Below are 18,190 nucleotides of genomic sequence, written 5' to 3' on the forward strand. Positions count from 1 at the left end.
TAGATGATTTCTAATGGTGCAGAGCTGGAGCAGATGATCTCTAAGGTCCCTTCCTATCTAAGACTTTGTATTATTCTGTGATTCATGTATCTGATACAATTTTGACATTCAGACTACCATTTCCATTTTAAAAAGAATAACTAGTTTAAAAGAAAAGGAATAGAGTTACTTTTTTTTTTCCTGAGGAGAGGGAAATATGGTATAAGCAGGTAGTTTGTCAGCAGGTAAAGAGCTCTTCTCTCTAGGTTTTTGGAGAACTAAACCCTAAGATGTAGGGGGAAAAGCTTAGTAAAAAAACCTAATTGCTAACTGATTCACTGTTTTTAAGAAATACAGTGAGAAGGGCCACAAGCATGATCAGAGGGCTGGAGCACCTCTCCAATGGAGACAGACTGTGACAGTTGGGGCTGTTCAGCTTGGAGAAGAGAAGGCTCCAAGGAGACCTCATTGTGGCCTTCCACTATCTGAAAGGGGCTACAAGCAAGCTGGGGAGGGGCTTTTTAGGGTGTCAGGTAGTGCTAGGACAGGGGAGAATGGATCCAAGGTAGAGGTGGGGAAATTTAGATTAGACCTTAGGAAGAAGTTGTTCACCATGAGGACGGTGAGACTCTGGCACAGGTTGCCCAGGGAGGTGGTGGAAGCCTCATCCCTGGAAGTTTTTAAAACAAGGCTGGATGTGGCTCTGAGCAACCTGATCTAGTGTGAGGTGTCCCTGCCTGTGGCAGAGGGGTTGGAACTGGATGATCCTTGAGGTCCCTTCCAACCATGACAAGTCTGTGATTTTGTGTAATATGTCTGGGTTTAGTAAATTAACATCTTAAAAGGATTAACAATTTTGGAGACAGAGAATATTAACTTCCAGAGATCTGTTGTAAGGATTAAACACAATACTTTGTCTGTTGCCCTGGTCCTACAGAAAGTAAAGAGAAATTGAGGAAAACCTTAGAAGTATGCATTAGAAAGTTTAATTTTATTCCTATATTAACCTTATTTGACATTGAAGAAGCTGAGCTATCTTTTTCATTCTCTCTCTTTCCTTGTATTTCTGTAAAGTGAAGATTTGTATAACCCTTTAGACACTGTACAGGTTCAACTTTTAAATGTTGGTTTTTTTTTCTATCATTCCTCATTCAGTCTAGATACATGACAAATTTCAAATAAAGAAGGTGCTCATGACTTTCTTGGTCTTACACTGCCATTTGGACAGCATTCAAGTTTAGCTGAATACTAAAACCTTAGGAGGATTATCCGAAGGATAGCTGTAGATCAGCAATTTTCAACCTGCACTCTGCCATCTGGGAATCTCTGGATTATTCCTGAGTGGTTCATAGAAACTGACTAAAATCCCAGCCTACTTCAGTTCCTTATATTCTCCATGCAACTTCAGTGGAAATATTTTGCCACTTTGAAAATCAGAAAGGTTGCAAACTCTTTTTTTTCCCCCAGAGATTTACTCATCACTTGCTTAGGATATTATTGATCTTTTCCCCAGAGCAATAGATAACTTCCAATAAGCAGCAGATGGTTTCTTCTGGATATCTCCTGACTGGAAAACACTAGATTATTTTTTTTTTCCTGGATATTTTCAATGAATTTTCCATACAATTATTTGAGATTTTCATTTTTATGTGGAAATATTTTTCAGCACATGGAGGCCAAGCCTTGGAAAGGGCCTTGCATCAAGCAAATCCACAGAAGATAACTTAAAAGCAAGCCTCATGTCACAGGATGTTAGGGGCTAGAAAGGACCTCCATAGATCATCGAGGCCAACACCCAACATCAGTAGATTGAAGTGTGCTTGGCAGAGAGTAATGAAAATGTGGTATAAGCTAGAGCACAGGAGGGTCCAGCTCAATGTGAAAAGACACTGCTTTACACTGAGGGTCACAGAGCCCTGGAACAGGCTGCCCAGAGAGGTTGTGGAGTCTCCTTCTCTGGAGACTTGCAAAACCCCCCTGGGTTCCTGGATGTGACCTGCCCTAGGTCATGCTGCTCTGAAAGGGGTTTGGACCAAGTGACCTCCAGAGATCCCTTCCAACTCCTTACATTCTGTGACTCAGTGATATGGAAAATTAAGAGTTCACATACCGAATATGTAAGAAATTACTAATTGATGATGGAGATTTCCCAAACCACATTATTCCTCATGTTTACTATATGATTAGGGAAAGAACCAACCTCATGTGTTTCATGAGGAAGCCCCAACAATAGTTAGATCCATCACCAAGACCCAGAATTAAATCTTGAGACAGGGTGGAGGCCTGTTGATTTTGGGGGAAAAGTGCCAGAGCCTAACCCAAACCCCAGACTCCAGCCCTTGGGCACATTCTTAATGAGATGCCTTTTTTTTTTTTTAAGCAGACTTTCAGTTGCAGCAACTATTTTTTTTTTTAATTGTGTGTCTGGTAGTGCTGTGTAAACGCTGCAGGGTTTAGCTTATGAAAGGTTCATGAACTGAACCATGCGGTTTGGTTAGCAGCAATTGATAACAAAATTCCATCTAAACTTCTACGTAGGTGTCATTCTTTGATGGAAGATAAGCTTCTAAGGAGAAAATCATGCTTTCTTTCCTGGAGGGGAATGTGTCCTCCCTACTTTCATCAAGCCTAAGGAACCCTTCCCTTACTGGGGAAGTTAAGGTGACCTGTAACTCGCATGAGAAATCTCAGCTGCTGTTGCAACATCAGATGGTATTTGCAGTAGATAGCATAGAGCTATAGCAGATAGCAGAAACCTACAGGTAATAGATGCCATAATGGAATGGTAAAGAGCACTGTAACAAAGTGAGAAGTGATCTGTGAGTCACTGTGTTTTCTTTTGTATCTCAGCTTTTATACTGTCTGGATAGAATTCCAGAAGGGACAGGTTTATTCTCACTGGCAAAGACAAAAAATGTTAAGTGCCTTTGAGATGAAACTACTGGTGTCAGTGAGGGCTCCTGTCTCAGGGGGTCAACAGACACCTCTGTGGGGTGAAAGGTTAGAAGGACTCACTGAGAGAAGAAGAGGCTATAAACTCAGGAGGAAAAGGAAACTCAGGTCCTGTATTTAGCCTCTGTTTACCTCTGTTGCCCACAGAAAAGCTGACTGCTGGCCCAGCTGTAGTGAATTTAGCCTCCATCTACCTCTGTTGCCCACAGAAAAGCTGACTGCTGGTCCAGCTGTAGTGGATTTAGCCTCCATCTACCTCTGTTGCACATAGAGAAACTGACTGCTGACCTAACTGTGGTGGATTCAGCTTCCACCTGCCTCTGTTGCCCACAGAAGAGTGGACTGCTGACCCGACTGTGACTTCTAAAGATAATGACCTTTCCTATATGTGTTTTTAATAATGCAAAAGATGAAGGACACTGAAATTTTCCATATGTATTTTTAACAGTGCAAAAGATGAGCAAATACTTGTTCAAATCAGTAGTCCAAGACCTTGGAAGCACATTGCAAATCTAGCAAATCAAGAGTAAACTGGGAATTGAGTAAAATAGTTCTGCCTGAAACAGTAGTAAACATATGGAATAATTGGCCAGCGAAGCAAGTAATCTAAATGAGTTTAAGAGACAGCTGGACGTTTTTATCTCAGGAGAGAAAGGACTGAAGGATACAATGATAAACCTGGGAGGTGAGGATGAAATATATTGAAAGAAAAGGCTTGATGAACCCCAAAGCCATTCTCTAGTCGGCATTTTGTTATGTTTATACATGCAATCTGAATAGCTGCCGTGTGAATATTCTATTTCTACGTGGTGTTGCCACATCTAAAGAAGAAACATTTTGTTTCAGGAGATAGATTTTACTGATGCAGCCTCCACTGCCAGTAATAGATTTTTCTGGATCCACCTACTAAACACAAGCTCTCCAAAAAGTGAATTATTTACACTGAAGGGAGGTTGTAGCCAGGTGGGGGTTGGTCTCTTCTCCCAGGCAACCACCAATAGAACAAGGGGGGACAGTCTCAAGTTGTGCTGGGGGAAGTATAGGCTGGATGTTAGGAGGAAGTTCTTCCCAGAGAGAGTGATTTGCCATTGGAATGGGCTGCCCAGGGAGGTGGTGGAGTCGCTGTCCCTGGAGGTGTTCAAGAAAAGCCTGGATGAGGCACTCAGTGCCATGGTCTGGTTGACTGGATAGGGCTGGGTGCTAGGTTGGACTGGATGATCTTGGAAGTCTCTTCCAACCTGCTTGATTCTATGATTCTGTGATTGATTCAGCTTTCAAACTGCTTCAGGTAGTAATACCTTACAATCCTTTCTTAGCAAATCTGTGGCTAGAGAAAGTGAGACACACATTTCCAGGCCAGCAAAAATTTCTTTTATTACTTCTTTGTCCCCCAGCCAAAAGATCTTGGATCAGCCATGGTGGAAATATCATTGATACAGTTATTAACAAGTAGAACCTCCAGGTAGTTGTGTCTAGTTAGATTTGATGCAGATCATAGTTTTTCTTTCAGCCATTGCCGTCAGACCATCATTTCTTGTAGAAAAAAAAGAGAGAGAAAAGCATAAAATACAGGGGGAAAATGGAAAGATCATTCAGTTTGCAACACAAACTTTTGTAGCCAGGCTCAAGATTCAAGTCTAATACAAGCCCTATGTGTGCTTGCCTAACTATCCAACTGCTCCACAAATCAGACATTTGGATGTGTAATTGGCAAGGTTTATGACTGTAATTAATTGTGGTTTTAACTGATTGCAGATGCAAAATTGCACCTCTAGGAAAGGAGGCCAGATTGAGGCCCTTTCAAAAATCATGTTCTTCAGGTTGAACCAGAAAGATTGTACAGTAAGTTGACTGAATTTCACAAAGACTTGATTTTCCACTTACTTGCAGTTTTGCTTTTGCTGGTGAGACATCACTGGCTTTAGTGCAGTTTTCCTGATTAACACTGCTGCAAGCTTTAAAAAAAAAAAAAAAAAGAAGTCTCTCTGTGTCTGGAATTAGGGGTGTGGGAGGAAACTGGATGTATCAGTGCTGAGTGTGCAGCTGCACCACTTGCATTTAGCAAGAGAGTGGCATTGTCACCTTCCTCTGTTCAGGAGTGTTGGGATTGATGGGTGAAATGCCCACTCTGACACTAAAATTGTGATCTTGGTAATACCACAGCCATTCTACCTCTGTCCCCCATTGTGTCAGATGAGCATTTCTGGAAAAAATAACACTTGCTCTATGAAGAAATTGAGATTTGCTTCAATACTGTGCTCCTAACTCAGTGGCCAGTGTCTTAAAAGTAAACAAAACAGGGACAAAAATGGAAAATAAAGGATTGTCATCTCCAGGCAGTGATTTAATAAAAACCCTTCTTAATTTCAGCTTTATTATCTCCTTTTTACCTCATCATTTTACTCTGTGAAGGAGTCTGAAATCAGGATTTCCACTACATTATCAGAAGATACCATTGCTGTGAAGTGTTGTTGTATCTGATTCATATTCCTGATTGCATTTAATGAAGGCTGATAAAGCAGCATACAAGTCTGTGCAATTCAAATAAACTTACACAAAAATAAGCAGGTGTCCATATTCAGGGAGAAATATGCCCACCCCCAGCATATACACTGCAGGCCCAGTTTAGAAACTCTGCTTACTGCAGAGGGGGTTGGAGTTGATGACCTTTGGAGGTCCCTTCCAACCCAGACCATTCTGTGCTTGTGATTCTGATTCTGTGAAACCACTGATTCTTTAATTGCCCTATTCAGACTTACAACTAAGCTCTCCATTCCTCTTGATAATTGGGATTTTCATTCTTCTTCTCCCACCCATCAGGAGAAAGGATAATAAATCCCACTGACTACAAGCTAGGCACTGGACACAGGCCCCTCTTTCTGCGCTTCAGTGCAGAAGTACTTGTAATAGAGAGCAGATTTGCTCAGTTCTCTTCTGCTTGGCAGGTTTATCCTTTTCTTGTGAAAACAAACCGACAGAACTCATTCTGTAATCAGGAAACATATTGTTATCACAGTATATTTTCCATTAGACTCCATGTGTTGCAAACATCTTCTTCCCTCCACCCCATAAATTTTCTTTTCTGCACTAAGATTCATCTAAAAGGTTCCCTTTCTCTTGGGCTAGCACTGCAGGCAGTGATTCACCAGAGACTCGTTCCCTAGTGACAGCTCTAAGTCTCACTGGGCTTGCTTGAGAAGACATTTGCCATTCTTTCACTGCTCACCCCCAAAAGACTTGGGGCAGAAAAGAAACTGTCTGAAAATAGCTAATATTTTACTATTAGCATTTGAAAATTCATTCATGTTAGCCAAGACAGTGTCAAGTTGCAGGCTAGAGAAAGGAGGGAGAGCTCCTGAATACAACATTGGACCCTTGTTGCTTCCTTGATGTTTAGGGGAAGTTTTCCTCAAAGATTTCCAAGGAAGAGCTAGTTGAGGCAGCTCTTAGAAGACAAAGAATTTGTTTCTGATTGTGACATGACCTGGCCATGTCAATCTATTTGAGTATTTAAGTCTCTACTATGAAATAAAAAGGAATTTAATTCCCCTCATGTCTTTTTTTTTCACCTTCAAGGCATCTCCTCTGGCATTTTTTCTTGATAGTCCATGATGCTAGCCTGCAGCCCAAACAGGTCTCCCTGCAGGTTCCAGAATATTCTCCTCCTCTGGTCCCAGTCAGGAGAAAGGGCCTAGTAATACTTCCCTGACACCTTACACTGGAGTGAAATTATATTGTTACCACAAATAGTTCACAGTTCATAAATGAAAACATAATGTGAGGTTTTTAGATTTATTTGAATTCTATTTTCTGCAGGTTCACATGGTTTGGAGAGTTTTGGAAATAGGAAAATGTCAGAATGAGAGAGTTTGCATGGCAAGAAGGGATTTTCTAGTCACAGTTCCAGTTCTCCTGAAGGATTACCAGTGCAGAGAGAAATACATCTTTTCAGTGTGAACAATTCCAGATTTCCTTCTTTGAAAATAAATAAATAAATAATGCAGCAAGCTATCAGCAGAGAAAATAGGAAAAGCACTGCTTTAAAATTTCTATTTCAGAACATTTTTGCTGCTCTTGTTTCAAGTTCCATTTCCTGCCTCATTGTTTTATTGTGACTGTAGCAGAAAACATATTCCCTTCTTTGTATGTGACTCATAATCGTTGTTGCTGACTATTCATTCAGTTCAGACTTGCTGCTGTGTCCCAGCCCTTGCCTGAGACCTGCTTTGTTCTAGCATTTGGTTGGGAACGTGAGCAGGTTTTATTCCTTTTTTTATACTTCACAAGGTAAACAAGGGGCAGATATTACATTTTCCATGTGTTTCCAGACATATCTTATCTTTGATATTAGTCACTCTAAGCTGATGTTTCAGTCTGTTTAAAGTTGACCTCTTGAGTTGTGAACTTCCTTGAAAAACACTGATAAGCAAAAAAACTTGAACAGCAATTAGCGAGGGAGTGGTGGTGCCATGAGTTAACATTAGCCTGTTATCTCAATGAAGTGGAATGGACATGTGACAAAAGTTCCCAGGTGAAGAAACAAATATATTGGTAAATCAATGTGGTGGCTTCAGCATAGTGTTTAGAAGAGGAAGTAGCCTGCAGTTCAGAAAGCATCATTAGAAGGTGCTTGCCAAAAGATGCAGTTTCCCTCTCTAGTCAGTGAAGGGAGGTGTGTTGCTGAAGAGCAGCATCAGCCACCACGGCATTTCCCAGCTTTTCACCGTTCTGAAATCCCATGAGAGCCTCAGCCTATTGAGAGAAGCCCTCTGGAAAAGAGTTTGGGAATACTGATGGATGAAAAGCTGGGCATGAGCCAGCAGTGTGTGCTCAGCCCACAAAGCTGATCATATCCTGGGCTGCATCAAAAGGAGCGTGGCTTAGAATGCCAAGGGAAGGGATTCTGCCACTCTACACCATGCTGGTGATGCCCCCCTCAAGTGCTGTGTCCAGCTCTGGTGTCCTCAGCATAGGAAAGACAAAGACTTGTCAGAACAGATCCAGATGAGTGCCATAAAAATTATTAGATAGCTGGAACACCTTCCTGTGGGGACAGGCTGTGCTAGTAGGAGCTGTACAGCCTCAGAAGACCCACGGAGACCTTATAGAAGCCTTTCAGTACTTAAAGGGGGCCTACTCAAAAGATGGGGAGGGACTCTATCAGTGAGTGTAGTAGTAGGATGAGGAGTAATGTTTTTAAACTGAAGGAAGATAGATTAGACATTAGGAAAAAAATCTTCACTGTGAGGGTGGTGAGACACTGGAACAGAGGTTTTGGATGTCCTTTTGCTGTTCAAGGCCATGTTGGGTGGGGCTTTGAGTAATCTGATCTAGTGGAAGGTGTTCCTCTTCATATCAGGGAGGATTTTTAAGGTCCCTTCCAACTCAAACCATTCTGTGGTTCTATGACTCAGTAGGTGGGATTAGTGCTGTGAAGGGTGAAAGACCAGACTGATGCAGTTCCACCTTCCCCTCTAAATGCAAGCTAGACATTAAACATGCAGGATCAATTATTTTCTAATACTGTTTTAGTCTTGCCCAGGAGTTTGTTAATAGTGGAAACAGATGGTTAGGAATAGAGCAAAGCAATCTCTTCATGATGAGGAGTTTATTCAAGTTGGGTTGGGGGATTTTTGTTGTGTTTCTTTTCTTTTTCGTGGATTTGTGGATTACTCACTGAATATTTCATGTAAATACATCTGAGCCTGGAACTCCTTGTAAAATCAGTGCCCTGCATGCATCATTATTCGCTTTGCCCATTTTTCCATTGTTGGCCACGTGGCCTGATTTCTGATCACTGTCACCATGAAAGTAGCTGTACAAGTGTTTTATTAACCAAAGGAAGTTTGGTTAATATCATTATCATTAGAGATAAAAACATTATCAAGTTTTGATCTCTAATGGACAGCATGGGAGCAACTTACTGAAGTAGGAAGGGACAAGCTATCGAAAACCTTTTTCTGCTTTCTTTTTTTCAATCTCACATTAACCTGAAGTATCAGTGTTAAAAAGCAGAGTAGAAAAATGTGACACAGCATAAGATAATGTTTTTAAATGTCCCTCATCTGGAGAACAGTAACTCCATATGCAAGTGGATCTGTGTTAAGGAAGGGCAGAACAGTCAGAATCACAGAATTATAGAACGGCTTAGGCTGGAAGGGACCTTAAAGATCATCAACTTCAACTTTCCCACCGTAGGCAGGGACACCTCTCAGCTAGATGAAATTGCCCAAGGCCTCATCCAAGCTGGCCTTTAGCACCTCCAGGGAAGAGGCAACCACAACCTTGCTGGGCAACCTGTTCCAGAGACCCATCACCCATCTACTGAAGAACTTCTTCTTAAGATCCAGAATAGCCCTACTTTCTCTCAGCTTCAAACCATTCCTTCTTGTTCTGTCTCTAGACACCCTGATGAAAAGTCCCTCTGCAGCCTTTCTGTAGGATCCCTTTAGGTATTGGAAGGTAGCTCTAACATCTCCCTGGAGTTTTCTCTTCTCTGGGCTAAACAACCCCAGTTCCCTCAGCTTATCCTCATAGCAGAGGAGTTGCAGCTTTTGGATCATCTTTGTGGCCTCCTCTGGACTTGCTCCAATAGTTCTGTGTTGTTCTCTGTTGTGCAGAGCGAACACTAAGCATCACAGTCAGATTCCTACCTGTCCCTTGAGGAGCTCAGCCCTCTAATTACAAAGCCTATGCGGCTGTGGATTCAACGATGCCTTTGATTTTTTCATCTTGTTTGACAGTTTTCTATTGTGTGACAGATCCTCAGTGTTATTTTCACAAACACTGAGTAACTCTGTTATGGAGACATTTGTTCTTTCCTCACTTGGGAGGTTGCAATTAGAGACTCATTAAGCCTCCACTGTGGCTGTGGGGAGAAAGGACAGTACAGGAAACTTGAGCTTCTTCCTTATTTCTAAAGCAGCTCAACATTTGTACTTGCCTTCATATATTAAAGAGCAATACAGCAGTGGAACAGTGTAGGGAGCTACGAGGACATGGGCTCATGCAAGCCCTGATCCAACAACAGAGAGGTCCTAACATGAACTCTTCTAGCACGGCTGCTGTCCAGTCTCTTCTGCAGCTGCTGAAGCAAAAGCACAAGTCCACCAGCACAAGTGGTCAAGGTAAAGCAGGAAGCCATCAGCAATGATTCTACCACCTTGCTCCATCCCCTCCCCATACCCACCGTTTTATTGCCAAAGGGATGGGCTTGAAATTAATTTAACCACAGACATTCATTCAAGCAAAATTAATTTGTGCAAAGACTCATGAGAAAAACGAATGAGTCAAGGTTCAAAAAACCAAACTGATCAGACTCACCCTTCTCCGTGAAATGCAAAATGCTCCTTCATCCTCAGATAGCAGCACAAAACAGAAGAGCATGCTTATTATTATGGAAGGGGTAGTTAAAGGGGTGCATGGCTGATAACAATTTCTGATATTATAAAATACTGCTTTATATTATTTTATAATGTCTAAGAGTATTTGCATTAATTAAAATTCCTTTGAATTTGCAGAGAAATGGTGCACATTTTAAAGAGGCTGAAAAACTTGGTATGAAAAAACAGCTTCTGGAAGAAGGAAACCTATTTTCTGTTAACTGAGATACCAGATTCGTGTTGTCTTCTGTATAGATGATGATTAGGTATTTAGATCCAGTTCCTGCAGGGTATTTGTGCGTTCCCTTATAGATTAACAGTAGCTAACTGAACGGACCCCAGACTGTTTTGGATCAGACACCTCTTCAGGTGCAGAAAGGAAATGAGTTGAAATAGATACATAGATGCATGGAAACATACATACATATTAGGTAGGTAGGCAGATAAAAAATAATCTGAAAATTGCTGATCAAAATCATCAATAATTCTGCTCACTGACCTTGCTGTCATTACGGAGGCTGGTGGACACTGTCCGCTTCACAAAAATAATCAGGGTCTATTGTGATGCTGATCCTATTGTGGCTTTTACATTTTGGCATGAAAAGGAAATAAAATCCCTCCACAGGCAACATTTATAATTAATACTGATTGACTCTACTGGTAATTTTATGTGATGAAGATATTAAAACAGTGTCAAGAAACCAGGAACAAGTGATATGTAAAATAATTAACACTAAAAGGAACCTAGTAAGTTACTTATTAAAATCCATAGATGGATTATGTGACCCTGTGATTACAAAGGCTGTGGAGCACATGACCTGGTCTGCATCTTTTGATCCAATCACCTCATTGCACTCTGTCAGATTACTGGCTCCTAACATTAAATAAAATTCAGGTATGATTTATGGGGCGGCCTTTTGACAGGAGCTGGAATCAGAAACGGTTTAGGCTTTGCCAGCGTTCAGCGCTGTTTTCATTACCTGCTGATATAATGCAAGTATTACACTGAGTCAACTGAATTATGTGTAGTTCTCTGAGATTCTCCTTCTCTCCCTGTAGTCATTGTTCCACTCATAATAGAATTATCCTATCAATTTGCCACAAGAGGAAAACTGGAGTTCACTAAATTACAGCCATGTGTGTTCATGTGCTAGACGAAGTGATACCAATTAAAAAACAAAAACAACCCAACCACCAAACCATGAAAAAAAACCCAACAAACCAAACTAGGTTCTAGTTTTAAATTGCTCGTGGAGATCAGTGAGATTGGCTCACAGAGGAGGCCACCCCTGCTTTCCAAGCACTGGTAATTTCATTTTCCTTTAATTAGTAAAACAGCATCTCTCTAAAAAAGAAAGGGAAAACAAAACCAAGTGAGATGCTAAATAATATCTCAAAAAATGACACCTGGTCTCCCTTATGACTGATTAGTCTGAGAGATTTGCTCTGCAAGGTAGAAGCAGCATTTTGCACTTCTTTCCCTCCTGTAATTTTATGGTTTTATACACAGGCAGCAAAACATCCCGGTTCTGACTGCTGAAGGGAAGCCATCTCGGTGCTTTAGCATTGGTGCCACACAGAAGCCCTGAATTTGGGAGTGGCCAGGGGGCACTCTCTTTATGAGCCTTTGATGCTCTGGTGTGGCACAAAGGCTTTGGCTCCAGGCAGCAGCTGACCGCTTCTGACTCCAAGAATCTCCCAATGGCTGAATTCTGCCGTGGTGCTCGCATGGCCTGGTGGATCATTTAGCCCTGTCCTGGCTGAGGGATGAATGAAGTCAGTAGCTGGTTCCTATACACAAAATGCTCCCCATGTTAATCTGGCTGCGTGTCAGAGAGCTGTTTGTAGAGCTTCTGCAGCCACAGCTAGGCTTCACATGATGTGTAATGCAGAGTGACTTCCCAGAGCCACCTCTAGACTCTTTCTGCTTACAACCTGTGATTATTCCTCTAAGTTCCAGGGAATTGCTACTTCTCTCTCTCATTTTTTTCCCTTTTTTTTTTTTTAACAGTTTTTAGCTTTTGTGACTTCTGTGCCAATAAATATTCAAGTGAGAAACAAATGTTAGCATATAGTTCAATCCAGGAAAATGGCACTTGTGCTATCTCCTGCAACTTCTGAAACATCAAAGCACCTGAGGTGTATGACTTTGGAGCACAATCTGAATGAATCTTCTAATTATTATTTCCCTGCATATTCTTTTTTTCTTCTGCTTTGCTGCTGTCTTCAAACTGTTGGTTAGTTTTATGCTGGAACTTTCCTCTATTTATATAGAACAATAGAGTCACAGACAAGCGGAATATGGTTTGGGTTGGAAGGGACCTCCAAAAGTCATCTAGCCTAATTCCCCTGCACTCAGCAGGGACATCTTCCACTAGATCAAGTTGCCCAGAGCCTTGTGCAGCCCCACCTTGAATATGTCGTGGGATAGAGCCTCAACTACCTCCCTGGGCAACCTGTTGCAGTGTTCTACCACCCTCATGACACACAACTTGTCCCTAACATCCAATCTAAATCTCTTCTCATTTCAAACCACTGCCCTTTGTCCTATCACTGCAAGCCTTTGTAAACAGTCACTCTGCAGCCTTCTTCTAGGCCCTCTTCAGGTGCTGGAAGGCTGATATTAGATCTCCACAGAGCCTTCTCTTCTTCAGACTGAACAAGCCCATGTCTCATCAGTAGGTCAAGGTAGTTCCAATGTGAAAGTGGCTGTAGATCTTCATAAGTCCTCCTGGTACTGGCAGAGTGTTCTGCACAATATTGTGTGGTTATGTCTAAGTCATTTTGGCACTGCCATAACTCTTTTCAGATACCATATCTGAGCTCTGAGTGGTTGTTTCTGTACTACTGCTTTATGTGTTGGTTTTATTGCTGGGCTCACACCTATGCCCTACAGCTGTAGGCCCATGTCTTTGGTATTTCTCTTTATTTTTCTGACATTCTCTTAATTTCTCTTAATTGATCTGTTATTTCTCTTAATTGATCTGTTGTCTATCTATTCCTCTGGATTGCAGCAAGCTAATGGCTAAGGAAATGACCTTTCTGTGCCAAGCTCCAGGGACAGTGTACTGTGGGGGTCCAGTACTGCAAAGTGGGACATGCTTCTTACTTTTCCTGCCTTTGTCATTTTCCTTCTGTCTATGAAAACTGTTGACATGGAAGAGACCATGCCTGTCTATTTTTTTGTTGTTGTTGTTTATATTAATTTTCCTGGTTCTAGTTCACATTTTCTCAACCTAGTATTAAGCAGCTAAGTAAGCACTTAATTAGAAGCCCTTTTGTAATCAATGTAGATGGAGAAGAGCACCTTGGATCCCAGGTTCACTTGCTCTGGAAAATTACCTGCTTTTCCTTTCTGCTGGTGGGAGTGACTTTCCAAACCTTCGCATTCCACAGGATGAACTTGAGCCCAAGTCTGCCTATCCAAAACCCAGAGTAATGATGCATTGTCTATGTTTAGTTTCTATCCTCAGAAGTTCAAACCAAACTAAATTTTGGGTTAGTGGTCTGTGAGACTGTAGTCAATAACTATTAAGTACCCCACACTGCTCCATACACATTCTTCACTTGTCTTTCATGCTATATGCCTGGTTAGCACATTTCTCAGCTTATCTCTGGTATTTATCCCCCAATAAATGCTCTATGCAAACTTACTTTACTATGTAGTGAGACTAGCAGTGTGCTGCCAGTCACTGAGCTTTAGCTGACAAATGCTTTCTTTAGCTAGGAATGGGAAATCATTTGCTTACGATTGTCTAGCCATAGCCAGAAAAGGAATAGGATCAAGATCAGAAAACTCATTCCTAGTACAGCCAGGCAATATCTTGACCCGCCTAGTATCTGAAGAATTTTACTTCATCCACCTCTTCATGACTGTGTTTGTGTTCTGCACACTGGACATGACAATGCCAACAAAGCAGGCTCAGTCCTAAGTGCAGTCTTGTCCATCTTAGGAGATGCACATGGACACACAACTCACCATGAAATAAAGCACAAAGTGCACTTGAGAGCCGCTCTGTGGTAACAGCTTACATGCAGGTTCTCTCCTTATGGTAAATGCAGCAATTCAGGGATGACTTTACCACTTGAAGGTGGCATGAGTCTGGTTTCCTCTTCTGGAAAGTATGTACAGCTCATTACTAAGGAACACCTGATATCATACATATTCACACCTTAATTCACTCTGCCTGAGATTGTCCCCTCCTGGTCTATCACAGGGCTAATGAACCTAACCTCTGTTTTAAGGAGGGCAGAGCAACTTCAGCTTTTGGGAATGGCTGTCACAGCAAGTCAGTTAACTGTGAGGGTTTGTGAGGGAATGTGATGTGAAACAGGTCCTATAATAGATTCTTACAGTCACTATTTCCAATTTATTCCATGAAAACCATGTCTGTAGATGGCAGTGTGAACATTTTTGCAAAGTCTTTACTCAAGTACTAGGTAAATTAAGAGGAATTTCGTGTTTTAGTTCATGGTTGTAGTGCTATATAGCTAGGTCATAGACAATATTTCTATTATAAGTGCATTTTCCTTTGAGCTTTTTGCTTGACTGCTGCTTCTTAGTCTCTTAGACCATAATTCTGAACTTGCACTGTCAAGAAACGAGCTACTCTATGGATAATTCTGATTTTATTTTCCTATTAGGCTAGATTTGGGCTGGATATAGCCCTTGTCCGAATGCTTTACCTGTCCCTTTTTCACTGAAATAGTTTTTTGACACACCTTAGACTTTAGCACAGCCTATGATAATATGGGTTTGGTGTTTTGCTGGATGTGAAGGCAGCTAGCCCTTTGTGAGGGAGGTGAGGAGACAAGCATTTTTTTCTCCTCAGAATTTGAAACTTTTGTTTTTCTGTTGTCAGTTGCTGTCAGGTTTCTCTTTACTAAAATTACAAAGTCTGTGTGTCACACAACAACGTTGGGGAAAAGCTGGTGCTAATTGCAATGCTTGGGCTAGAACGAAGGCAGAAAGGAATTGCATCCACAGTCTTTACAACTGGGTGCAGAGTCAAATGCAGCTTTCAAGTGAGGTGGTGCATATCCTGCTATAAGAACCTCACAGCACCAAGAACGCTGGCAGATTCACCAGGACTACTACACTTGCAAGCAGCATGTGGGAGAGACATTCAATGATGGTGCAAGTCTTGCATCACCATGGTGGCTACCTCCACATGAAGAAATTAAGAGACAGCAGAAACACCAATATATTTTCTGCAGTGAGCTGAAGGCTCTCGTTCATGGTTGCCACCAAGGCTCTCTATCCAGCCTCTCACTAGTGATTGCCACCAAGACTCTCTATCAGTCAGGGACAACAGCAAAAATAGTGCACTGATTTTTTTTTAATTATTAAAGTTGGACTGCCCTCATGAAACGGACATTTTGTGTTCCTCCCTTTGCCTTTGCTAATCTAGTTTACTTAGTGACTGAGGGATCAAAGCAAGAAGAGCTACAGATTCATTCAGTGGTACTGATGTCCCCCATCATGTATGGGGAGATTCTTTGCTCTAATCTGACCTTTTTCCTCTTTTTAAATCCTTCCTTAAAGCTTGCCTCTACCTGTGCCTACAAACCACTCCCATCTGTCTTGGTTAGGCAAGTGACTCTTGCTTTTCTGCTAAACTGTTTATTTTACTGTTACTTAATCCTCCCGAACCACCCCCTCACATCTCCCTGTGAGCTCTCTCTGATACGTAGATTGGAAAGGTTTGGGGTGGGGGCTCTATTATTTTACCAGTATGCTTAGCCTAGCACAAGGGAAACTGATCCTTAACTGATACCCTGTGCAAAAAAACAAACAAACAAACAAACAAACAAAACCAACAGAAAAACCCAAATAAACACAACTTTAAAAAAAAAAAGAGAGGATTTTGTAGGCTGCCAGGTACCTACAGGGCAAATGATAACTAATGAAGGGGGTTGTGTTTTGTGCAAGCCAAGAAATATGGTTAAATCTTCTGCAGGAACTTGAACCTATTGAGTGCATAAATCACTCATAGCCTTCCTTTCTCTTACCTTAATACACAATCAGCTCCTTGGGAAGACCTAACTGTGCTGCTTTCAGGCATCCGCGGTCCTTACCTGTAACAGCATCCAAGCTCAACTCAAAAGTTATAGTTAAACATTTTGCTAATCAGTATGGATTTGAACGCTTTCTAAGAAGTACTCTGTTCATTTCAAGTGCCTCAACTGGAGCTCTGTCATTAGCAAAGAAACATTTGGGGGTCTGGGAAACAAAACAGGAATGCCAGTAAAGTAATTATCATAACAGTCGCCTCTGGGAGCGCAGGAAGTGGTGCTCTGTGGAGCGAACGCTGCTCCTCACAGCCCCGGACTGAAATGAGGCATTTCCAGTAGATAACTCCAAATAAGTTTGAATATTATATTTTTTTTTTAATCATGAAAACGTTTCAAACGTTCTTCCTTCTATTCATTACAGCAGGAGAGGTTGTTTGGCTTTTTAATAGGAGCACTTACAAACAATCCAAGTGTAATAACCAGCTGCATAAAATTAGCAGCGATTTAGCTGCCGATGAACTTCTCGCTTGTCAAACAGTGCAGAGCTCTGGAGTTTTCTCTCTTTCTTTTTTTCCCCCCTTACTTCTTAGGTACATTTCACTGCTTGGTAGCATCTCACACCAGACAAAGAGCAAGGAAAGGGTTTAAAAAAAAAAGTGTAAAGCATAAGCACTGTGAGGCCAATGCAATTTCTGGTTGATGAATGAAAACCAAAGTTGTAAGCTAATTGGGAAATGCTGGCTGGGAGGTGTCTGAATCCCTGCAAGTGAAAACATCAGGGCTCAGAAAGCCACTTCCAAAGGCAAGTGAAAGGTTGTTGATGAATTACTTTGTGCGTGTTTTAATTACCCTATCATCCTGAGATTTTTGTGTATTGATCTGAACAGTGGTAATAAAGCTCTTTCCTCCCCTCACTCCCTTCTAAGCATTAGAGCTTTGTCTATTAGGTATGCTTCCAAGGAGAGAAATTACTCATCTTCCAGACTAGCATGGAGAAAGGAGGAAAAAAATACAACTGGGCAGGCATGATCTCTTCTGCTATTCAATATGCTTAAATCTAAATTGTTCATATAATTATTCCAGCATGGGGTTTTTTCTTTCTTTTTTTTTTTTTTTTTTCTTCTAGGCTGCAGCCAGGCAGAAAAAAATCTAAAATATGAGAAACTGGCCAATGCTAATGTGGAGTAAAATGTAGTTAAATGTTACATTCCTTTCAATGTCATTTACCAATAGTTATACATCATACTAAAATGAAAGGAAAATATTAGCCCGAGAGTCAGTGTATTAGTGGGATTTAAAATAACTAATATTTGAATAACCTCGGGGGGGGGGGGGGGGGGAAAGAAACCAAACTGAAATGAGCATTACTAACATTGGATGGAGGATGGCTCTGGGCAAAGGTGACTGGGAAGAATACCTCAGGACAATTGCGAGAAGGTATTTTTTGTGAGCTATTCAGGGATCCTCTGTAATTTATAAGCTAACTATTGACTTTAAATATTAACCAGTATAAATCATGACAGTGAAAGATACAGCTAATTACCTTTATTAGGTAATGGCAAAAGAGGAAGAGGAAGAAGAAGAAGAAGAAGAAGAAGAAGAAAAAGAGAGTAGTTTCACAACAGCAGTGAAAGGAAAGCATTCTGAGCCTCATGTTACATGCAGATCATCTTGGATACTTACTTGAGCCTCAGTTGCTTGAGAAACTTACACTGAGAACTTGGCTCAGCTCTCTCAGCAGATCATGAAGCAAGACACTAACAAACTTGAAAACTGAGTCTTGCTGTCCAACTTTTCACTCAGCCACCAGGACAAGCTGCCTAAATCTCCCTGCTTCCCTCTCCTTGCAAATGGGGCTGCCA

General features: G+C 41.4%; 1 protein-coding gene across 4 annotated transcripts in view; it reads left to right on the forward strand.

Moving 5' to 3' along the window:
- The window catches only part of MEIS2 (Meis homeobox 2), a 209,450-nt gene that overhangs the window by 132,886 nt on the left and 58,374 nt on the right, over nt 1-18,190 (forward strand). Inside the window, exon 10 of one of the 4 annotated variants that reach the window (XM_064147939.1) lies at nt 4,687-4,760. The exons of the other annotated variants lie outside the window; for them this stretch is intronic. Within the exon in view, the coding sequence (XP_064004009.1) occupies nt 4,687 (1 nt within the window). The 3' untranslated portion in view covers nt 4,688-4,760. Of the gene's footprint in view, nt 1-4,686; nt 4,761-18,190 lie in introns of those variants that run through there. 4 annotated transcript variants of the gene reach the window in all.

The sequence above is a fragment of the Pogoniulus pusillus genome, chromosome 1 (assembly GCF_015220805.1).
Source record: "Pogoniulus pusillus isolate bPogPus1 chromosome 1, bPogPus1.pri, whole genome shotgun sequence".
Classification (NCBI taxonomy): domain Eukaryota; kingdom Metazoa; phylum Chordata; class Aves; order Piciformes; family Lybiidae; genus Pogoniulus; species Pogoniulus pusillus.